Here is a 20,327-nt window from a genome sequence, read left to right on the forward strand (position 1 = left end):
GAACGAAATACTATGTTTGCAGTGTGGATATCATAGCATCTAATGAAACTAAGCGGATCAAATATCCACCATATGAAAAGCAAGTGGGAACATTCTAGTTAATACAATTGTTTACATTTCTTTTTTTGTGTGTGAAGGGACATTATATTTCCTCAAACACGATGTTACAACAATTATTTCTAATTTATTTGACTGTGGGAAACACTGCCATTGCTTTATACTATGGCCTCCTTTCATATATATATATTTATATTATACTTTAAGTTCTGAGGTACATGTGCGGATCTTGCAGGATTGTTACATAGGTATACACATGCCATGGTGGTTTGCTGCCTCCATCCCCCCATCACCTACATTAGGTATTTGTCCCAATGTTATCCCTCCCCAATCTACCCACCTCCTGCTATCCCTCCCTTAACCCACCATTCCCCAACAGGCCCCCTTGTGTGATGTTTCCCTCCCTGTGTCCATGTGTTCTCATTGTTTAATACCCACTTATGAGTGAGAACATGTGGTGTTTGGTTTTCTGTTCTTGTGTCAGTTTGCTGAGAATGATGTTTCCAGATTCATCCATGTCCCTGCAAAGGACATGAACTCATCGTTTTTTATGGCTGCTTGGTATTCCATGGTGTATATGTGCCATATTTTCTTTATCCAGTCTATCACTGATGAGCATTTGGATTGGTTCCAGGTCTTTGCTATTGTAAACAGTGCCTCAATGAACATACATGTGTATATGTCTTTATAATAGATCAATTTATAATACTTTGGGTATATACCCAGTAATGGGATTGCTGGATCAAATGGTATTTCTGTTTCTAGATCCTTGAGGAATCGCCACACTGTCTTCCACAATGATTGAACTAATTTACACTCCCACCAACAGTGCAAAAGTGTTCCTATTTCTCCACAACCACTCCAGCACCTGTTGACTCCAGATTTTTTAATGATCGCCATTCTGACTGGTGTGAGATGGTATCTCAATGTGGTTTTGATTTGCATTTCTCTAATGATCAGTGATGCTGAGCTTTTTTTCATATGTTTGTTGGCTGCATAAATGTCTTCTTTTGAAAAGTGTCTGTTCATATGCTTCACACAATTTTTGATGGTTTTTTTTTTTTTTCTCTTGTAAATTTGTTTTAGTTCTTTGTAGATTCTGGATATTAGCCCTTTGTCAGATGGGTAGCTTGAAAAAATTTTTTCCCATTCTGTTGGCTGGCAGTTCACTCTAATGATTGCTACTTTTGCTGTGTAGAAGCTCTTAAGTTTAATTAGAGTCCATTTGTCTATTTTGGCTTTTGTTGCCATTGCTTTTGGTGTTTAATCATGAAGTCCTTGCCTATGCCTATGTCCTGAAGGGTATTGCCTATGTTTTCTTCTAGGGTTTTTAATGGTGTTGTGTCTTATGTTTAAATCTTTAATCCATCTGGAGTTAATTTTTGTATAAGGTATAAGGAAGCGGTCTGGCTTTAGCTTTCTGCTCATGGCTAGCCAGTTTTCCCAGCACCATTTATTAAAAAGGGAATCCTTTTCTGATTGCTTGTTTTTGTTAGATTTGTCAAAGATCAGTTGGTTGTAGGTGTGTGGCATTACTTCTGAGGCTTCTGTTCTGTTCCATTGGTCTATATCTCTCTTTTGGTACCAGTACCATGCTGTTTTGATTACTGTACCCTTGTAGTATAGTTTGAAGTCAGGTAACGTGATGCCTTCAGCTTTGTTCCTTTTGCTTAGGATTGTCTTGGCTATGCGGGCTCTTTTTTGGTTCCATATGAAGCTTAAGGTTGTTTTTTCAAGTTCTGTGAAGAAGGTCAATGGTAGCTTGATGGGGATAACGTTGAATCTATAAATTACCTTGGGCAGTATGGCCATTTTCATGATATTGATTCTTCCTAACCATGAGCATGGAATGTTTTTCCATCTGTTTTTGTTCTCTCTTATATCCGTTTTAGTTCTCCTTGAGGAGGTCCTTCACCTCCTTTGTTAGTTGTATTCCTAGGTATTTTATTCTCTTTGTAGCAATTGTGAATGGGAGTTCACTCATGATTTGGCTCTCTGTGTGTCTGTTAATTGGCGTATAGGAATGCTTGTGATTTTGTATCCTGAGACTTTTGCTGAAGTTACTTAACATCTTAAGGAGATTTGGGGCTGAGATGATGGGGTCTTCTAAATATACAATCATGTTGTCTGCAAAGAGAAACAATTTGACTTCCTCTTTTGCTAATTGAATACGCTTTATTTCTTTTTCTTGCCTGATTGCTCTGGCTAGAGCTTCCAATACTATGTTGAACAGGAATGGTGAGAGAGGGTACCCTTGGCTAGTGTCAGTTTTCAAAGGGAATGCTTCTAGTTTTTGCCCATTCAGTATGATATTGGCTGTTGATTTGTTGTAAATAGCTTTTATTATTTTGAGATACATTCCATCGATACCTAGTTTATGGAGAGTTTTTGTTGAAGGCCTCTCTCTGCATCTTGAGATAATCATATGGTTTTTTACTTTGGTTCTGTTTATGTGATGGATTATGTTTATAGATTTGCATATGTTGAACCTGCCTTGCATCCCCGGGATGAAGCCAACTTGGTCGTGATGGGTAAGGTTTTTGATGTGCTGTTGGATTCGGTTTGCCAGTATTTTATTGAAGATTTTTGCATTGATGTTCATCATGGATATTGGCCTGAAATTTTCTTTTTTAGTTGTGTCTCTGGCAGGTTTTGGTATCAGGACGATGTTGGTCTCATTAAATGAGTTAGGGAGGATTCCCTCTTTTTGTATTGTTTGGAATAGTTTCAGAAGGAATGGTACCAGCTCCTCTTTGTACGTCTGATAGAATTTGGCTGTGAACTCATCCGGATCTGGACTCTTTTTGGTTGGTAGGCTATTAATTGCTTCCTCAACTTCAGACCTTGTTATTGGTTTATTCAGAGATTCAACTTCTCCCTGGTTTAGTCTTGGGAGGGTATAAGTGTCCAGGAATTTATCCATTTCTTCTAGATTTACTGGTTTATGTGCAGAGTTGCTTGTAGTAATCTCTGATAGTAGTTTGTATTTCTGTGGAATTGGTGGTGATATCCCCTTTATCATTTTTATTGCATCTATTTGATTCTTCTCTCTTTTCTTTCTTATTGGACTGGCTAGTGGTCTATCTATTTTGTTGATCTTTTCAAAAAACCAGCTCCTGAATTTATTGATTCTTTTTTGAAGGGTTTTCTGTGTCTCTATCTCCTTCAGTTCTGTTCTGTTCTTAGTTATTTCTTGTCTTCTGCTAGCTTTTGAGTTTGTTTGATTTTACTCCTCTGGTTTTTAAAATTGTGATGATAGGGTGTCGGTTTTAGATCTTTCCTTGCTTCTCATGTGGGCGTTTATTGCTATAAATTTACCTCTAGACACTGCTTTAAATGTGTCCCAGAGATTCTGGTATGTTGTGTCTTTATTCTCATTGGTTTTGAAGAACATCTTTATTTCTGCCTTCATTTCATTATTTATCCAGTAGTCATTCAGGAGCAGGTTGTTCAGTTTCCATGAAGTTGTACAATTTTGAGTGAGTTTCTTAATCCTGAGTTCTAATTTGATTGCACTGTGGTCTGAGAGACTGTTTGTTATGATTTCCGATCTTTTGCATTTGCTGAGGAGTGATTTCCTTCCAATTATGTGGTCAGTTTTAGAGTAAGTGCGATGTGGTGCTGAGAAGAATGTGTATTCTGTGGGTTTGGGGTGGAGAGTTCTGTAGAGGTCTGTTAGGTCTACTTGGTCCAGATCTGAGAAAGGAAAGGAGGGAATGTAGAGGAGGAACAGTATCTTTTCTCATTCCTTTCTTAGATTCATAGATGAGGCTCCTACAACAAAACACAGATTAGCAAGAGAAACATACTGATGTATTTACTGTAAATATTATGTGACATGGGAGCTTTCCTAAGGAAATGGAGACTCGAAGAAATGGGTAGACCTGTGTATTTTTAATGCTAGTTTTGAAGAAGAAAACTGGCTAGTTGTGGAAGCATGATTGGATAAGTATAATTTAATAGCAGCAAACTTGGAGGAACTTGACAAAGCCTGTGTGTTCACATTCTTCCTGTGACTCTGTCTTTAGAGATAAGGATGTTCTTTTCTTCCGGGTTTTGTCAGGGCACCTCTGGAATGAGGATCATGACTTGCTTTTAGCAGGAGGTCAGAAAATCCTATCTAGATTTTATGACCTGCCTCATGGAGGAAGGGTGGGAGGAAGGTGAGAGTGACCTTCCTGCTTCTGATGTTTGCTCAAATGCTAACATGACATATTTTCAGTTAGCATGTCTTGAACTCCACTGGGAGAGAAGAATTTTTTAAAAATTATAAAACTATGTATTTATTCATTGCTTTCCTGGTCATATTGCTATTGTCAAATTATTCAGTATACTTTTGCTGTTGTTAAAGAGATTCACAAACTTTTTTCTTGCTTTCAGAGCACTTTTAGTGGAATTGTATAACGAAACATTTATAATACCTGAGAATTACCATATGGATCACACATGACTAATGATTCAAGTGATCAGAACAATAAATTATACTTGACCATAATTTCTCCTGCGGAACTTGCTTCTGACTACTAGAAACTAGGCCAGGGTCCAGGTGAGGACTATAGTCATGGCTCATGGAAGGGCCATGATTGGGATTGAAAATATCTGCGTTTAGTTCAGATTTTGCTCTGCACACTTGAATGATCATGGGCAAGTGTCTGTACCCTTAAGGACTTTCATCTCTTTCTTTGTGAAATCTGAAAGATGGGCAGAATTCTTTTGACTGGTAAAAATCTATGCTTCTGAGGCCTGCCTTATACAAAACCATGGAGTTTATTGACTTTAAAGTTGAGGAGGGAGGAAGTCAGGCCCTTTGTCCTCTACTGCTTTCCCTGATGCCAACTCAGAGGAAGGGAGGTGATAGATTTAAAATTTTGCTTTGAAGTACTTTTGCTTTTCTTGCTTTTCTTTTTTCAAGCATTTGTATTTCAGTCCTACCTTTAACTGTGGGATTCTGGGATTAACCTATTACATCTAGTTAAAGTATTTAGTCTTTAGTAAAGCGATTAGAGGATGCTAATCTTTGCATTCTATGTACTCATTCAGCAATCTTCCTGACCTCCTGAAATTGTTCTGTTTTTCATGGCTAAGACACCTTAGTCATTTGAGACTTGAGGGCTTAAATGTCTGCAGAGGCCAGGCTGATAATATAATTTAGTGAATTGGATCAGTGTAATAATTTTGATTTTCAGTATAGTCATGTTTCATTTTCAGTCCTGCAGCTAGTACTTGACCCTGATACTGGAGCAGTAATAGAGAATGGTGCAGGCATTGGCTAATTGGAAACTTTATGACCCTTCTGAGGGGTCATCTGCCACCAAGTTCTGTTGTCATTTGGGGATGTGGGCCGTGTGTTGCCAAATTTTCTAAATGTCCAGAAGAGAGATGGTTGTGGGTTGCTGTTTTCTGGTCTCTGTTTTATTCTTCATGGGCAGGCTACCTTGTACCTTGTTCTCAATAAATGCCTGAATGGGAAATAGCTTTCCAGTTAATGTTTGTTCGGGTCTTCTGAGTGTATTGTAGGTAGTGGAAGGTGATGTCTCTGCTCATATGATTTCTGCTGATATGCTTTGTGGCATCTGAGAAAGGAAAGGACACAGAAGTTATTTGGACAAGAAGGACTAGAAGGATGACTCTTCCTTTGTGCACCTTTTGGTTGACTATGTGAAATCAGTCAATTCAGAATTTCTTTGTTCTGTAGTGACAGATTTCTTAAACTGGATAATTTGGCAGCAAATCTAGAAAATCTTAAACATTCATCTCAGTTCTTAAATTAAGGACCATTTTCTCCCTCTTTGTCTTCTTCTGTTTCTGTCATTTTTGCACTTTTTCTCTATCTCTCTTCTTTCCTTCTTTTCCACAGCATGAATTTTTGGCCTATTTATGATATATAGCATACTTCAGGTACTGTGTAGATATAGAATCTTATAAGGATCTAGGCCCAAATTTCAGTGAATTGAAATCTAATCAAGATCAACCTTAAAAGGTATTGAGAACTCATGGTAATTGATGTGTGAAGAAATATTTATAATGCTTACATATTTGGGTTTTGGGTTATATGTAAATTATACCTCTGAAGTAGATAACAAACTCCTTGAATTCAGGAGTCCTTTTTCTCTATGCTGAAGTACATTTATAATGATATGAAGCTGGTGGCACTCTTAGTTATTGAAGATCATTTATAACTTGGCACCTCTACAGAGTGTCATTTAATTCTGAGTTATTTCTGTTTAACAATACGTCCTTTGCCCTGACCTTATGATTCTTGTTTAGGATGGAATTTTTAAGATGAGCCTTTCTCCGGATGGGATGCTCCTGGCAGCCATTCACTTCTCAGGGAAACTGAGCATCTGGGCGATTCCATCTCTGAAGCAGCAAGGGGAATGGAGTCAAAATGAGCAGGTGTGTTTCTTGGGTATGATTATTATTAGAATAATACCCTCTTAAGGGTGAATGTTGACAATGATAATTTTATTTTATTGATATTTTACTATAGCACACAGCTATTTACTCTCATAATTCCAAAGCTATTCTATCCTTTAAATTATGATATCAGTACAGTGGGAGAAATGAAAAACGGATTAATACTGTGGATTCATTTTAAATTGTAATGCAGTACACTTTGTATACAGAGAGTAATTCGTTTGTTAAACTCTTCATTTTTTTCCCTCTTTGTCATTCCAAAAGTACAGAATGCAGTTGTTAACATTTCAGCAAAAGTTAATATGATCAAGGATTTGGAGGGTCAGATCCTAAAAGGGTTACAATTCTTCCCAAATCTTGCCACACTAGTAATTTGGGGCCTATTTGAAGGGAGTTAGCTTCTCTTCACTCAAATTCGGGTAGCTAAGATACAGAGAAGGATGGAACTCTTTCATTTGTTAGTGTCCTGGAATGATAGGTTTTAAGGATTAGATGATCTTGTTATGTAGTGACAGGTAGAGTGACACTATTTAGTGACGTCTATTATAATTTAAGTTCACAAGAGGAAAGTAAGTTCTGCTCATATAAAGCCATGTATTGCGATAGAGTAAAGTTTAAAGAAATTACTCAACTGAAAATAGCTTGCATTATACACCTTCTATTCTCTGATTAGTTTGCATTTTACCATTTTAAGGATTAATTTTCCTTCTTTCACCCCCTCACTCTGTTTTCCTCTAGGCATATCCACCTTTGATGGGTGGTTTTGAGATTTTCAGATTAGAGCCTATTTCCTGAACGACCTGAATGGATCAATGTCATAATTAAGAGGATTATTAATAAGGCTTTTTTTTTCAGAATAACAGAGGAAAAGAGAAAGTGGCTCTATATTTTCTTACTCGATTCATAGATTTAAATTTATTTGTTTTAGCTATTCTTATTTTTTTTTGTCTTATACACAACTTTAGGAAGATCCTTTCTCCCTAGTTTTCATTCACCTTCAAGTTAATACGGTCTCCACTTGTTTGCCACTCTTTCTCACTTTTTGGATCTAGATCTGTCCTCAGTGGCAGAGGTGCTCCTCAGCTTACAGCCTTGGTGGCTAAATGAAAAGGGCAGTCTTTCTCTCTGCTCTGAAATTATAGATAAACTGACTCATTTCTTCTTTCTAGAGGTGAAGTGATGAACTCTCAAAACTGTTTAATGTAGTTAGCTGGGGATGTCAGGCAGCAGAACTTCCACCTGGCTGTTAAAGAACTGACTGAGGCCGGGAGTGTAGGCTAATGACATGGGTTTGGACTGCGTGGACCCCCCTGTACGTAGATTTTGTTCAACCAATGATCAAAAATACAGTCTTTGCAGAATGTCACATCTGTGGATAGGGTAGGTGACTTTTTGTATAGGTGGGCCTGGCAGGGTCTTCTGGGGAACTTGAGTACGTGTAGAGTTTGGTATACCTGGAAGCCTGTGTGTACCGAGGGATGACTGTACTTCCTGATGCATAATACATGAAGTCTGTGTTTTATATCTATATTAAAAATAAAGCATTATTCATATCATTGATCCAAAAGATACTTTGTATTTTTCATGGTTATCAATGCATGAAAAGTATTCAGCTGCTTTCATTTGAGAAGAGAGCCTGATGTTCTCTCTATATTTGGGAAATTTTACATTTTGGCAATGTTTTTCTAAATGGTGAAAACTTTGAATAATGAAGGCATTTTCACCCCTGGCTTTCTGTTTTTTGAAATTACTTTTATTCAACTAGTGGAAACATTTATCAACTTCTGAAGCACTCTTAATATTTCATCTTGTGAGTATCCTAGTATGTTATACATCTAGCGTAAGGGCTATTCACCGCAAAATTGGTTAGTGTACTCTTTTGTTTACTGAAAATCTAGAGACCTTTTTTGTCCTGCAAAGGTAAATTGCATCTTTTTTTGTGGCCCTTATTGGCATATGCTCAACTTTTTGACTGGTTAGTCATTTTTTTTTTTGTTTGGTCATTAGTTGCCAATAAATGCTATTATAATTCATTACTCTTTACTCATTAATATTATTCATTGATTAGATTTTTATAGTGGTTCTATTAAAAAAAAAGTAGAAGCTGCTTCTAAACTTTAAAACCAGAGAATGAATAAGTGTAAATATTTTGGTAGTTTGAAATATGCAGTCAGAAAAGTAATGGGACAGGAAAGGGACGGACTTCAGAAATTGAAAAAACGGGTACGTAGTAGGAAGAGAGGCGTTCAGGCTAGAAGTTGTCATGCCTTAGCAAAAGTGTTTTGAACAAATACCCTGAGAGTCTGGAAGAATAATTTGTGAGGAATTGTGTAGCTTCCATTGTTGTTGAGAATACATTTTGTGGATGTGGCTTTGATTCCATATTCCTGAAACAGTCCTCGGATAGAGCTTTTGACTTTTAAATTGATCTGTCAATCAGAGGAGCTATGCAACTTGATTCGCAAGCTAGTTGTTTCTCTTATTATAAATCTACACATTTTTAGGATTATATGTCAGTTTCTTCTGATGTGGGTGCTATAAATTATTTCTCTTGAATGCCTGAGTAAACTGGAAAAAATCAGATTTTTGGGCTCACAAAACTGAAAACCGTGGACATTATTGCCATTACCAAAGAGATTGTACAGGTCTTGGTATCTTTTGCTGAGGGTGCAGTGGCTTAGCTATAGTTACTGACGCTGATCCTACTGACCACCATTTTCACTGCAGCTCTGTCCCTTCCCCAGTTCAGAGTTCATCACAGCACAGTCTGGGATCTGCCACCCCTCCCTTTCCTGCTGCTGCTCAGCATATGGGGAGACTAGCTGGATAGGGCAAACTCTGCCCTTTGAGACCCTAGCCAGTTTTAGCCTCAAAGGAAATTTTGGTCCTAAGTCGAGAACATGGAAGACATTTAATTTTTTTTTTTCCTTTAAAACCCCAAGGTTGCGGTGAGAGTGGATACTTCTCTGTGAACCTGTTATCTCCTTCAGTCTGATCGTCATGCGGCTTTGCTTTACCTCCTAGATCCTCCTGTTGCTGCTCTCTACTTTTGTGTAACCCTTTCTGCTCTGCTTTCTAAAACTTCATTCCATTGTAAACGTGCCTGTAAGGCTTCAGGCTCTTCACAGACACTCTGGTTTCTTCCCGTATGCTAATTGTAGACTTGTATAGTTTAATAGGAAGAAGGTACAGGAGTATGATCATCTTGTAGCTTTTACAAAATTTACTCTAACTACATTTATTATTTATTGAACACTTTGTCCTCAGGTTGTGAAACAAGTAAGCAATAGAGCTGAGATTTGGTTTTATACCTCCCTGACGCTGATATGTATGTTCTTTCCATGACCATGTGGGAAAACAAATACATAAAAAAACAAAAAGATAGGTGGAAGAATACTTACTTATTAGGCTAGTGAATGCCAGAGTGTACTATACACATTTTTTTCCTACAATATTTACGTTATTAGTTATTTAGAAGCATCCTATTATTTGAGAGATCAGAAGTAAAAGGTTAGGAGGACTGTAACCACTCTTTATCATTATTAATTTTTTACACTGATTCTTCTTCTTTTATTTATTTATTTATGTTTTGAGACAGTCTCACCCTGTTGCCCAGGCTGGAGTGCAGTGGCATGATCTTGGCTCACTGCAACCTCTGCCTCCCAGTTTCAAGTGATTCTCCAGCCTCAACCTCCCGAGTAGCTGAGATTACAGGCACCTGCCACCATGTCTGGCTAATTTTTGTATTTTTAGTAGAGACAAGGTTTCACCATGTTGGCCAAGCTGGTCCCGAACTCCTGACCTTGTGATCTGCCCACCTCGGCCTCCCAAAGTGTTGGGATTACAGGTGTGAGCCACCGTGCCTGGCCTATTTGATTTAAAAACACAGAGATAAATCCTTTTTCTCAGTGGATATGATACAGATTCCTTCAGCTCTCAGATATGTTTAACTCTTGAGCTTGTTAGTGTGTTCCAGATAACAGAATAAATAATTGAGGAAGTCTCCCATTAGTAAACCCTTAGTTTTCTAAGAGATATCTAGAGTACTCATGATGTAGTGGGGTCTGGGGTGAAGGTGGTAACTCTGTAAAGCAAGAAGAGTTTGAGCAGCCGTAGTTTCTTTGAGTCTTTCACCTGTATCCTTGGAATTAATCACTTGGATGTTTTAGGTTTGAATTTTAGCATATGAATTACTAAAATGTAGTGTATTATAGTGAGAATAATAAAGCCTATGTGTAACAGGACTGTACAGTAGAGTAGGTTGTTTCTATTTACATGATAACATAATGGTGAAATAATACAGTTTTTGTTGGCTCTCTACTGAGAGCTAGAGTAGGAAGTACAGTGCCATAGTCCCTGCTCTTAAGATATTCACAGGCTGCCAAGGGAAATTATGAGTAAATGATTAAAATGACATGTTCATATTATGAAAAGGTAAGCTCAGGAAAGGCATGGAGGTCAGCTAACAGTGTTGGGGAGAAGGATTATTGGAAATAAACAGTATTTGTGCAGTAAGGCTTGACTATTTACAGGACTTAGTTTTCATTAGTCTCACAACAACCGTATTAACCCATGTATGCTGAAGGTTGCAAATTTTTTTTGTGAAAGACCTTGGTCATGACCTTGAGCTGTAGGATATAAGTAACTCCCACAAGCTTAGCATTCCCGTAATGGAACACTAGGCATAAATGGGTTAAGTGACAATGAGATCACTAAATGTTAGAGTGGTAACATTTGCTAACTTGAGATCACTAAATGTTAGAGTCAAGATTCCATTTGATTCAGGACTCCCTTTTTTCAGAATATTTACTTACAGTGCTTACGTTTAGAAGTATTGCCTTTTATCTGGGTAAATCAGTTACTAGCATCTGATATTAATGGTAAGCAAGGGAGATATATCACCTTGAAGTTTATATGAATAGCATCCCCTGGAGCCATGCAGTTCATTATGTAGAGACCCTAGAAATGTGCAAGGAGTAATAACTGAGAGGTGTAATCTAGTTGTTTACCAAATATATAAGTGTCTGTGTGTACTCATCACTGGAATCCTTTAGAGAGAAAGCCCAAGCTTTGAAGAATACAGAGACAGCTACTGTTTTTTCATTTCTCTAGGAATAATCACGTGAGCTTGGATCAGCCAGGTAGGGCAGAGTTGCAGCTCTCTTTACGGCTGCTGTAGTAAGTAGGTAGGTGAACAGACCAAGTAGTTTGCAATAGATGATATGGTAATATGTAAAGTAGTCAGCTTACAATTTTAGTTTAAATGTTGCCTGAGAAGAAACTAATGTTGCTGCTACCCAGCACAGCCTTAAACCTCTTTACCAAAACTGTGAATTCAACTCATTTGGGGCTTTCTTCATGCAATCTGCTGCTTTATTTGTTTTTATAATATGCTTTGTGTGATTGAGTATTTTCTCTGTAAAAGCTAATGATTAAAGATAGTTGTGGAAGTGCCTGTTCCGATTTACTAATATCCAGTTTTGAGTTGATTAAATACTTTGGCTTTCATTGTCAATATGAAAATCCATCTGGCTAGAAATCTGTGAGTATTAAATTTTCTTCATGTCTGGAATATAGTAAAATTGCTTAAGTGATTTTCATTTCAAACATTTCCCATATGTTACTTTTATATCTTTATATCTTATTTTCAGCCTTAATTTTTCTCTCAAGAAGTTTTAGTATTTGCCTATTTGTACTTCTTTAGGTCTAGAAATGGAATACAAACTTCTGTTTTCATTTTCATTTTATTTTCTCTTTCACACATAGTAGGTGTTGGACTAAAGTAGATGAATGAAGAGTAAGTGGGAAGTTGGCAGTTTATGTGATTAATCTTCATAAAATCCACAGCTGTTTTCACAGTTCTACCAGACTGTGAGTTCTTTGAGAATAGGCATTGAATATATATTTCATCTACAGACTCTCATAGGCTTAACACAATAAATAATAATAAATATTTGTGGAATGAATAAGCCTTTGAAAGATTGCTTTTATATTGTTGGAGGTAGGGATTTCATTATATTTAGATTCTAGTGGTAAAAAAAAAATTCTCAAATCTAAAGAAAACATTGCTATAGCCATAACAAGTTTTCTGTGCAAAACTTATAACTATTTTTAGAACGTACTCCTTTGGGTTATGGCCGCAGTATAAAGTGATGGCATATTAGGCTGTTTTCAGTAATATGGTAGCAAGAAAATGCTGGGTGGAGAGGTGTGATACCTTACTGAACTCATCATAAGGATTGCAGCTGACAGTCTTATAACAAAAGACGGGTTATCAAGATAAAACCCTAACAAATTTATTTAAAAACAAGTGACTTTCCTTGCTAACTTGCATTTGGAAAGGAAGATATAAAGAGGAATTTTTACCTTCTGTTCTTGACCAGCCACTATAGGCAGAGATCCAAGAAAGCTGATTTTGTTTAAAAAACAAAAAAACAAAAAAGTTCTTACCTTCCTTTGCTCATCATTTTTCAGTTGTTACAGGATTTTGTCCGTAGGTTCCAGAGCAAGTCAGATGTCTCACCACGTTGGATGCCAGAAACTGCTGGGGTGGAAAGGTGTGATACCTCTCCTAACCCATCATAAGAGGACACAGCCAACACTCCTGTAACAAAAGAAGGTTAACAAGAGAAGCATGACATTTATTTAATAGGCATTTTACATGACACGAGAAATTTCAGAAATGAAGACTCTGGTTGGGCGTGGTGGCTCATGCCAGTAATCCCAGCACTTTGGGAAGCCTAGGCGGGTGGATTGCTTGAGCCCAGGAGTTGGGGATCAGCCTGGGCAACATGGTGAGACTTTGTCTCTACAAAAGGTAAAAAGTGGCATGCGACTGTATTTCCAGCTCCTCCGAAGGCAGAGGTGAGATCACTTCAGCCTAGGAGGTCGAGGTTGTAGTGAGCTTTGACCATGCCACTGCACTCCAACCTGGGTGACAGAGAGAAACCTGTCTAAATTAAAGAAATAAAGACCCAGAGAAAACTGTCTGCTTTTATGCTTGGGTTTGATGAAGAATGGACAGACTTGTAGAATTGTGATGGGACAAAAGGGCATGGCCTGATGATGATAGACTGAAGGGGAAATCCAGCCAGCCTGTCTGTCCAGATTCTTTTTGGCTTCTCTGTATGACATTTCTCCCTGACTATGAGGCAGGAGCCCTCTGGAATAAGGGTCTTCAAGGGAGAAGGGAGAGAGTGACCTTTTTAGGTTTGATGGCTTCCTTTGAGGGAGGGGTTCTAGTTTCCGTGATGCACCTCGGGGAAGAATAATTCTGGTTTCTATGACTTGCTTTGGGAGACAAGGAGGGGCTTGAGACAGGAAGGCAGGAGAAGGTCAGAGAGACCATGTTTCTGAGGCCCTTTCAGTTGCCTGAGCTGGAAGTACTCAACATGCCATGCTGTTATACTATGGAGTATTGTGTTCTGAGCCCCAGCAAATACAGAGAAGTGGCATGGAGGTTGCTTCCTGAAATGTATTCACATGGTACCAGGAGCTTTCTTGTGAGTTGTGGGGAGTTTGGTGATCCTGTCCACAGAGCACCAGTTTATAGAGTATGTATCAGATGTGGTGACGCATGGCCCCCTCCTGCTTCTTCTCACACATAGAGGCCCTGGGGTGGAAGGATGGTAAGTTGAGTCTAGCTTCAGTGCTATGAGAGGAACAGTGAGAATGTCACCTTAGAAATCAGGGAAGAACAACTGTCAGGTCGCTGGTCTGGCAGGCCATCTCTGTCTGAAGCAGGGTGAAGTTTAGAATTTTACTTGGGCTTTTTTCTTAAATATACTCTACAGATAATTTCATCAAACTCCCAAGTATTGTGAAGTTAAAAATGTAGTTCAGATGTCTAGCATGGATCTCCTATGTACTTTTAAGGAATACACATAGGTAGTTATATACCCAAAAGAATTTGAGACAGATACTCAAATACATGCACCTACATATTTATAGCAGTACAGTCTACAACAGCCGAAAGGTGGAAACAATGCAGATGCCCATTAACAGATATGTGGAGAAACAAACTGTGGTATATCCGTACAATAGAATATTATTCAGCCACTAAAAGGAACAAAGTATTGATAAGCGCTACAATGGTGGAAGGACCTTGAGAATGTTATATATTATTGAAAGATGCTAGACACAAAAGGTCACATATTTTATGGTTACATTTATGTGAAATATCCAGAATAGGTAAATCCATAGAGATAGAAAGCAGCTTGGTGGTTCCTGGGGTCCAGGGGAAGGGGAAAGGGGAGTAACTGCATAATGGGTGTGTGGTTTTGCTTTGGAGCGATAGAAATGTTTTAGAAGTGGGTAGAAGCGATGGTTGCACACGTGGTGAGTGTACTGAGTGCCACTAAATTGTTCATGTAAGAATGGCTAATTTTACATTATGTGAAGTTCACCTCGATAAAAAAGGATATCATTAACATACCCCCCTAAAAATCCCCAAACAAACAAAAATCAAGATAATTAAAATCTGCTGTCCTGGACTTGCTAAACTGTTCTAGTTTTTTCTTCTGAATAAACTTTGTATTTTCCTAACTCTGTATTTTTGTTCACACTATGCTTTCAGACTGGAATGTTTTTCTCTATTCATTTTCTACATCCAAATCTTATCCCATCTTAAAAGTATAGCACCATAAGACTTTCTTTGTACCTCTTGAATTCCCTTCATCATTCTTAAACACATGCCCCAAATTCTGTTTTCATACTTTAAAGACCCCTGGCATTTTTATCTATACCTCTCTTTGGGTCGTTAACAAATGTGATCTTGGATTATATTAATTTATATTCATTTATTAGCTCTCTGTGTGCTTCAGTTTTGAGCCTGCAACATCTGTTTTTATTTTTTCCTTTTGACTCAGCATGTATTTATTTTTATTTTTTTAGACATAGGGTCTTGCTTTGTTGCCCAGGCTGGAGTGTAGTGGTGTGATCAGAGTTTACGGCAACCTTGAACTCTTGAGCTCTGTTGGTCCTCCTACCTCAGCCTCTCGAGTGGCTGGGGCTACAGAAGTGTGCCAACATGACTCACTAATTATTTTTATTTTGGGGGGAGAGGTCTTGCTATGTCACCCAGATAGTGAGGTCTTGCTCTGTCACCCAGCTAGTCTCAAACTCCTGGTCTCAAGCAGCAATCCAGCCTTGGCCTCCCAAAGTGCTGGGATTACAAACGTGAACCACCATGCCTGGCCCCAATATGTTTTGACTAAATAGAAGAAATCACACTTTTGGGAGGGTGTAGGAAGCCTAGTACTATATCGGATAATTTTCCTATAGTTTAGATATTCTAATTAGAATTCAGTTACTTAAAAGATTGATTGATTCATTTTTACTCATTCGACATTTAGCTGCTGTGACAGGTAGGCAGTGTGATGGATCTGGCAATAGAAGGATGAGTATGACAGAGTTCTAGATGCAGAAGAACACATCTTCACCTTGTGTTTAACATCGGATTGACAGGAGATGCCCATTATTTAAGCAACGTGCAGAGAGCAGTCTAGTCCCAAGGTGACTGTGGTTCTAGTGGACGAGTACTGCTTGTTCATGGTGCTCCTTTTTATCGTTAGCTTTGACGAAGACATGCACACTTGGAATTCTCAAGTGAGAATTATTTATTTTTGAAATTTCCATGAGATTTCTTGTCAAATTTCATTTTCATCTGTACGTCTGTAAATGTTCCCAAGCCTGAATCATAACTGTTGTTCTTTGAGTGGCCTAAGGTTTTTTATTCCATACTTCCCTTGTGTACTCCAAAATGTAATAGGAAATTACATGTGCCACGTAAGAAAATGGTGGCATGCATGTGGTCGGAGTATGTAGTACTGGTGATTTGGAGGCACTGAAAAATCATTAAGTGCCTTAAAATGACCAAATAAAGTTGCAGTTTAGTTGATTGTTTTCAATGATAAGTACCTTATTTTTTAAAGTATTATTTTGAAACTTAGTCATCTTTTCTTATGATTAAGTAAACCAGGATCTCCATTTCTTCCCTTGGTGTATAATTAGCCTTTTATGGTAATTTTTTTTCTCATAAAGTTTAAAGACTGTGTCTTCTGGTCTCAGGGTCTGCTCTGAGTGATTTACCATGATAGTGGAGAGCAGGAAGTTCTTCAAGGCTGTGGAAAGAAATACCTATTTGTATACTCTGAAGTGTGAGCCATTGAAAAATTGATAATAAACATGCATGTGAATGTTTATTATTAGATGAAAAAGCACACTTTTTGACTTAAATACAGCTACACTTTTCTTAGATATCAGATTTCAAATAAGCACGCCAACGATTATTTTTACTCTTCTTCCATACTGTTTTAATTCTGGAGAATAAGAAAGGAACAGTAAGCCAAGAGGATGTCGGTTAATTGCTTATTCTCAAATTGATGTTTGAGAGATGTCGATGTGCTGCTATATTCTCAAAGATGAGCGTGACACCTTGTTGCCATAAGATTACAATATGAATGGATTCATTTTTAGGACTGCATGGTTATATTTTTTTACCTGGTAAATTCTTAGTCATAAAAAGGACTAGGAGGTAACATGGAGGTTGCCTAGGCAAGTCTCAAAGTTTTGAAAACCAAATCCTGGAGGGGCTGCTTAGTTTACCAGTGGCAGCAATAAGACCTGTATTCAGGCCAGTGTATCTTCATAATGTGTGCATGAGTATAGAGTGAATTTTTAGTGTATTTTGGTTTTATATGTATTAATCGTATACTTCCTATCCTATTGTTCATATGCATGCCATGTTCTTCACAAATGAAGTCTTAATATGTACATGTGCACATTTTAAGTGTAAGAACCGTTGCTTTTCCAGACTGTCATGGCAAGGAATAGATTTCAGTTGTAACTGAGAGATCAAGGGAAAGGATCGTCTTTTTATTTGAAAAAGTCCACAGTTCTTGATTTTCATATAATTTTCTTACATAGTTGACTCAGGAAGCCATTATTTTCATATTTAGCCAGGCTATGATGACCTTAATCCTGATTGGACGCTCTCGACTGAGAAGAGAAAAAAAATCAAAGGTGAGTTGTATGAAATGTGATAATTGAAACCTTAAGAGACTCCCACTATGATACAAGATGTTCTTTGGATGATGTAAAACGTCTCTACTTACTTTTGCTGCACGCTGCACTTTGGAAGAAGCATCCAGATTTTATAGAGTTGGGTCAAGGCAACAGATCCAGTTTTCTGATGGTCAGGCTTTCCGAAAAGCTAAGTCAGAGCCTAGGGTATGCAGGATGGCTCTCCTGCCAGGAGCCAGCATTGAGATGGTGCACTGGATTCAACGCTTAGAAGCATGCTCCTTTTCAGATGCCCTTGGGTGAGATTGCAGAAAAGATTAATCAAAGAAGAAACACTGAGTAAAGTTATCTCTGCAGGTGGGAGGTAGTTAGGGTTAGGTTGATGGGACTTTCTTTGTCTTTGCATACATTTCCACGTTTACAAAAAAAAAATTATCTTTTTTACAATAAGCATATATTGCTTTTATGAATAGAAGAAAATCAAGATTTACATTTAAATAAAGGTAATAATTGTTATTTGATTGCTAGATTAAAATAGAGATATTTTAAAATCCTGTAGGGATTACTTTGAGTTTTTTTTACTTTCAGTTTTTGACTATGTGTTATTTTTCTTTAGGTGAAATTCTCGAAGTTAAATCCATGAAATTTTTAGTATCTTCTGTAAAATCAGTGATAGTTACAAGGTTCAGACTCTGTATTACAATATGCTTTTAGGCTGGGCACGGTGGCTCATGCCTGTATTGTAATCCCAGCACTTTGGGAGGCTGAGGCTGGTGGATCACTTGAGGTCAGGAGTTAAAGACCAGCCTGGCCAACCTGGTGAAACCCCGTCTCTACTAAAAATACAAAAATTAGCCAGGTATGGTGGCACACACCTATAATCCCAGCTACTCAGGAGGCTGAGGCAGGAGAATTGCTTGAACCCAGGAAGTGCAGGTTGCAGTGAGCTGTGCTGCACTCCAGCCTGGGCAACAGAGTGAGACTTCCTCTAAAAAAAAAAAAGTATATAACTCTTTCTATCTATCTATATCATCTATATCTATATCTATATCTATATCTATATCTATATCTACTTTTAGTTCACATTTAAAGAAGATTAAAAATATTGATTAATATTATGCATCAGGCTCCATGCTTTGAATTATCTACTGCTTTAAATAATCGTCCAAAATCTTCATCCAGACATATTTTTTGAGGAAAAGTAATACTTTGTCAAAGCAGAAGTTAGAATTGATTTTAGTGATTTGCTCCTCTTTCTTCCTACTTTACACTTAGTAATAAGCTCCAGGAACTCTGGTTTTCACATTTTCTTGAAATTCCTTATTTACATGGATTGCCTTAGGCTTACATGGGAAAAAAGTGTTGTTACGCTTTTGATTTTCGTTAAAATGATAAATTAGTCTCATGGTGCTGAACTCCATATTTAAAAATCTCTCTCTTCTTAGTCTAATGTTTAAATATGTTTTTAAATTTATGGTTTCCTTTTACTTTTAAGCCATATCATATGTTTTGTACAACAGGTGATACTCAAAAAATGTACAGTTAAATTGTAATACATATGGCATTGCCTTTTGAATACCTTAGTTTGGTGAACCATAATTTCTTTTCTTTCTTTCTTTTTTTTTTTTTTTGATGGAGTCTCGCTCTGTCACCCAGGGTGGAATGCAGTGGCACAATCTGGGCTCACTGCAACCTCCACCTCTTAGGTTCAAGTGATTCTCCTGCCTCAGCCTCCCTAGTAGCTGGAACTACAGGCATGCACCACCACACCTGGCTAATTTTTGTATTTTTTAGTAGAGATGGGGCTTCACCATGTTTGTCAGGCTGATCTTGAACTCCTGACCTTGTGATCCACCCGCCTCGGCCTCCCAAAGTGCTGGGATTACAGGCCTGAGCCACCACACCTGGTCCATAATTCATTTTCATCTCTAAAGATTCTTTACTAGCCATGAATGTTTTTTCCTCTCTGATTAGTTACAAGTTTAAGAGGAAATCAGCACAGAAATTATTACATAGCTTATATTTTTCTAAAGGGTATATTTCTCTCCGTGTCTGAAAGTGATATATGTACATTTTTTAAAAACATGACATGACCTTCATATATGCACACCTGGCACCCACCTGCCTTTCACCTTATGTTGAAAGTAGTGACACATCTCTCTCCTGAGTATATTCTTGAGATGAAAGATCTTAGTTTATTTGCTGTTTTATCCTTAGAGCTTTAGACCTAGACTGACAAATTGTTGGCACTCAGGTGTTCATTAAGTGAATTACCATTTTATACCTCATAGAGTAAAATTTTGAGAATGACTTACGTTTTATTTTTTCTTATTTTTTTTTTCTTATTATTTAACATACTTTTAGGGCCCAAATAATGTAGGTAAATTTGGTTTTAAAATTGAATTTAAACCACATTAACAGATGCATTTGTGTTGATTTATTTTTCCCTTCTTAGATAAAGAGTCCTTTTACCCACTGATAGACGTCAATTGGTGGGCAGACAGTGCAGTGACTTTAGCTCGATGTTCTGGTGCTTTAACTGTTTCATCAGTGAAAACTTTGAAGAATTTACTGGGGAAATCCTGTGAGTGGTTTGAACCATCACCTCAAGTCACTGCTACCCATGATGGGGGATTTTTAAGTTTGGAGGTAAGGCTTTTTCCCCTTTGTGTGAGAACAGTCATCTGTTTAACCAAAACTTCAATATCTGATTTTTATTTTAGCTGTCTCATTATCTTGTCTTTAAAAACAAAAATCCATGATTGGAATCAGGTAATGGTTGCAGTATTAAATCCATTTTTTTAGTGAAAAAAAATTTGCAATTTAAGAGA

The 20,327-nt window shown here is 37.6% G+C and overlaps 1 protein-coding gene and 1 long non-coding RNA gene across 5 annotated transcripts in view; both read left to right on the top strand.

Annotated features, from left to right (window-relative positions):
• NBAS (NBAS subunit of NRZ tethering complex) overlaps nucleotides 1-20,327 on the top strand; it is a 434,255-nt gene that overhangs the window by 66,132 nt on the left and 347,796 nt on the right. For all 4 annotated transcript variants that reach the window (XR_004273780.1, XM_032294320.1, XM_032294322.1 and 1 more), the window contains 3 exons: nucleotides 6,325-6,453; nucleotides 17,433-17,496; nucleotides 19,952-20,145. Coding sequence is in view for 3 of the 4 variants with exons in the window: in XM_032294320.1 (XP_032150211.1) it covers nucleotides 6,325-6,453; nucleotides 17,433-17,496; nucleotides 19,952-20,145 (387 nt within the window). In the remaining variant the exon portion in view is untranslated. The remainder of the gene's footprint in view (nucleotides 1-6,324; nucleotides 6,454-17,432; nucleotides 17,497-19,951; nucleotides 20,146-20,327) is intronic.
• LOC116562127 lies at nucleotides 10,287-12,909 on the top strand. The gene is made up of 2 exons (XR_004273782.1): nucleotides 10,287-11,504; nucleotides 11,616-12,909. It is a non-coding gene; the product is annotated as an uncharacterized LOC116562127 (long non-coding RNA).

Source organism: Sapajus apella, unplaced genomic scaffold (assembly GCF_009761245.1).
Source record: "Sapajus apella isolate SASKATOON/1434 unplaced genomic scaffold, GSC_monkey_1.0 scaffold31, whole genome shotgun sequence".
Lineage (NCBI taxonomy): Eukaryota > Metazoa > Chordata > Mammalia > Primates > Cebidae > Sapajus > Sapajus apella.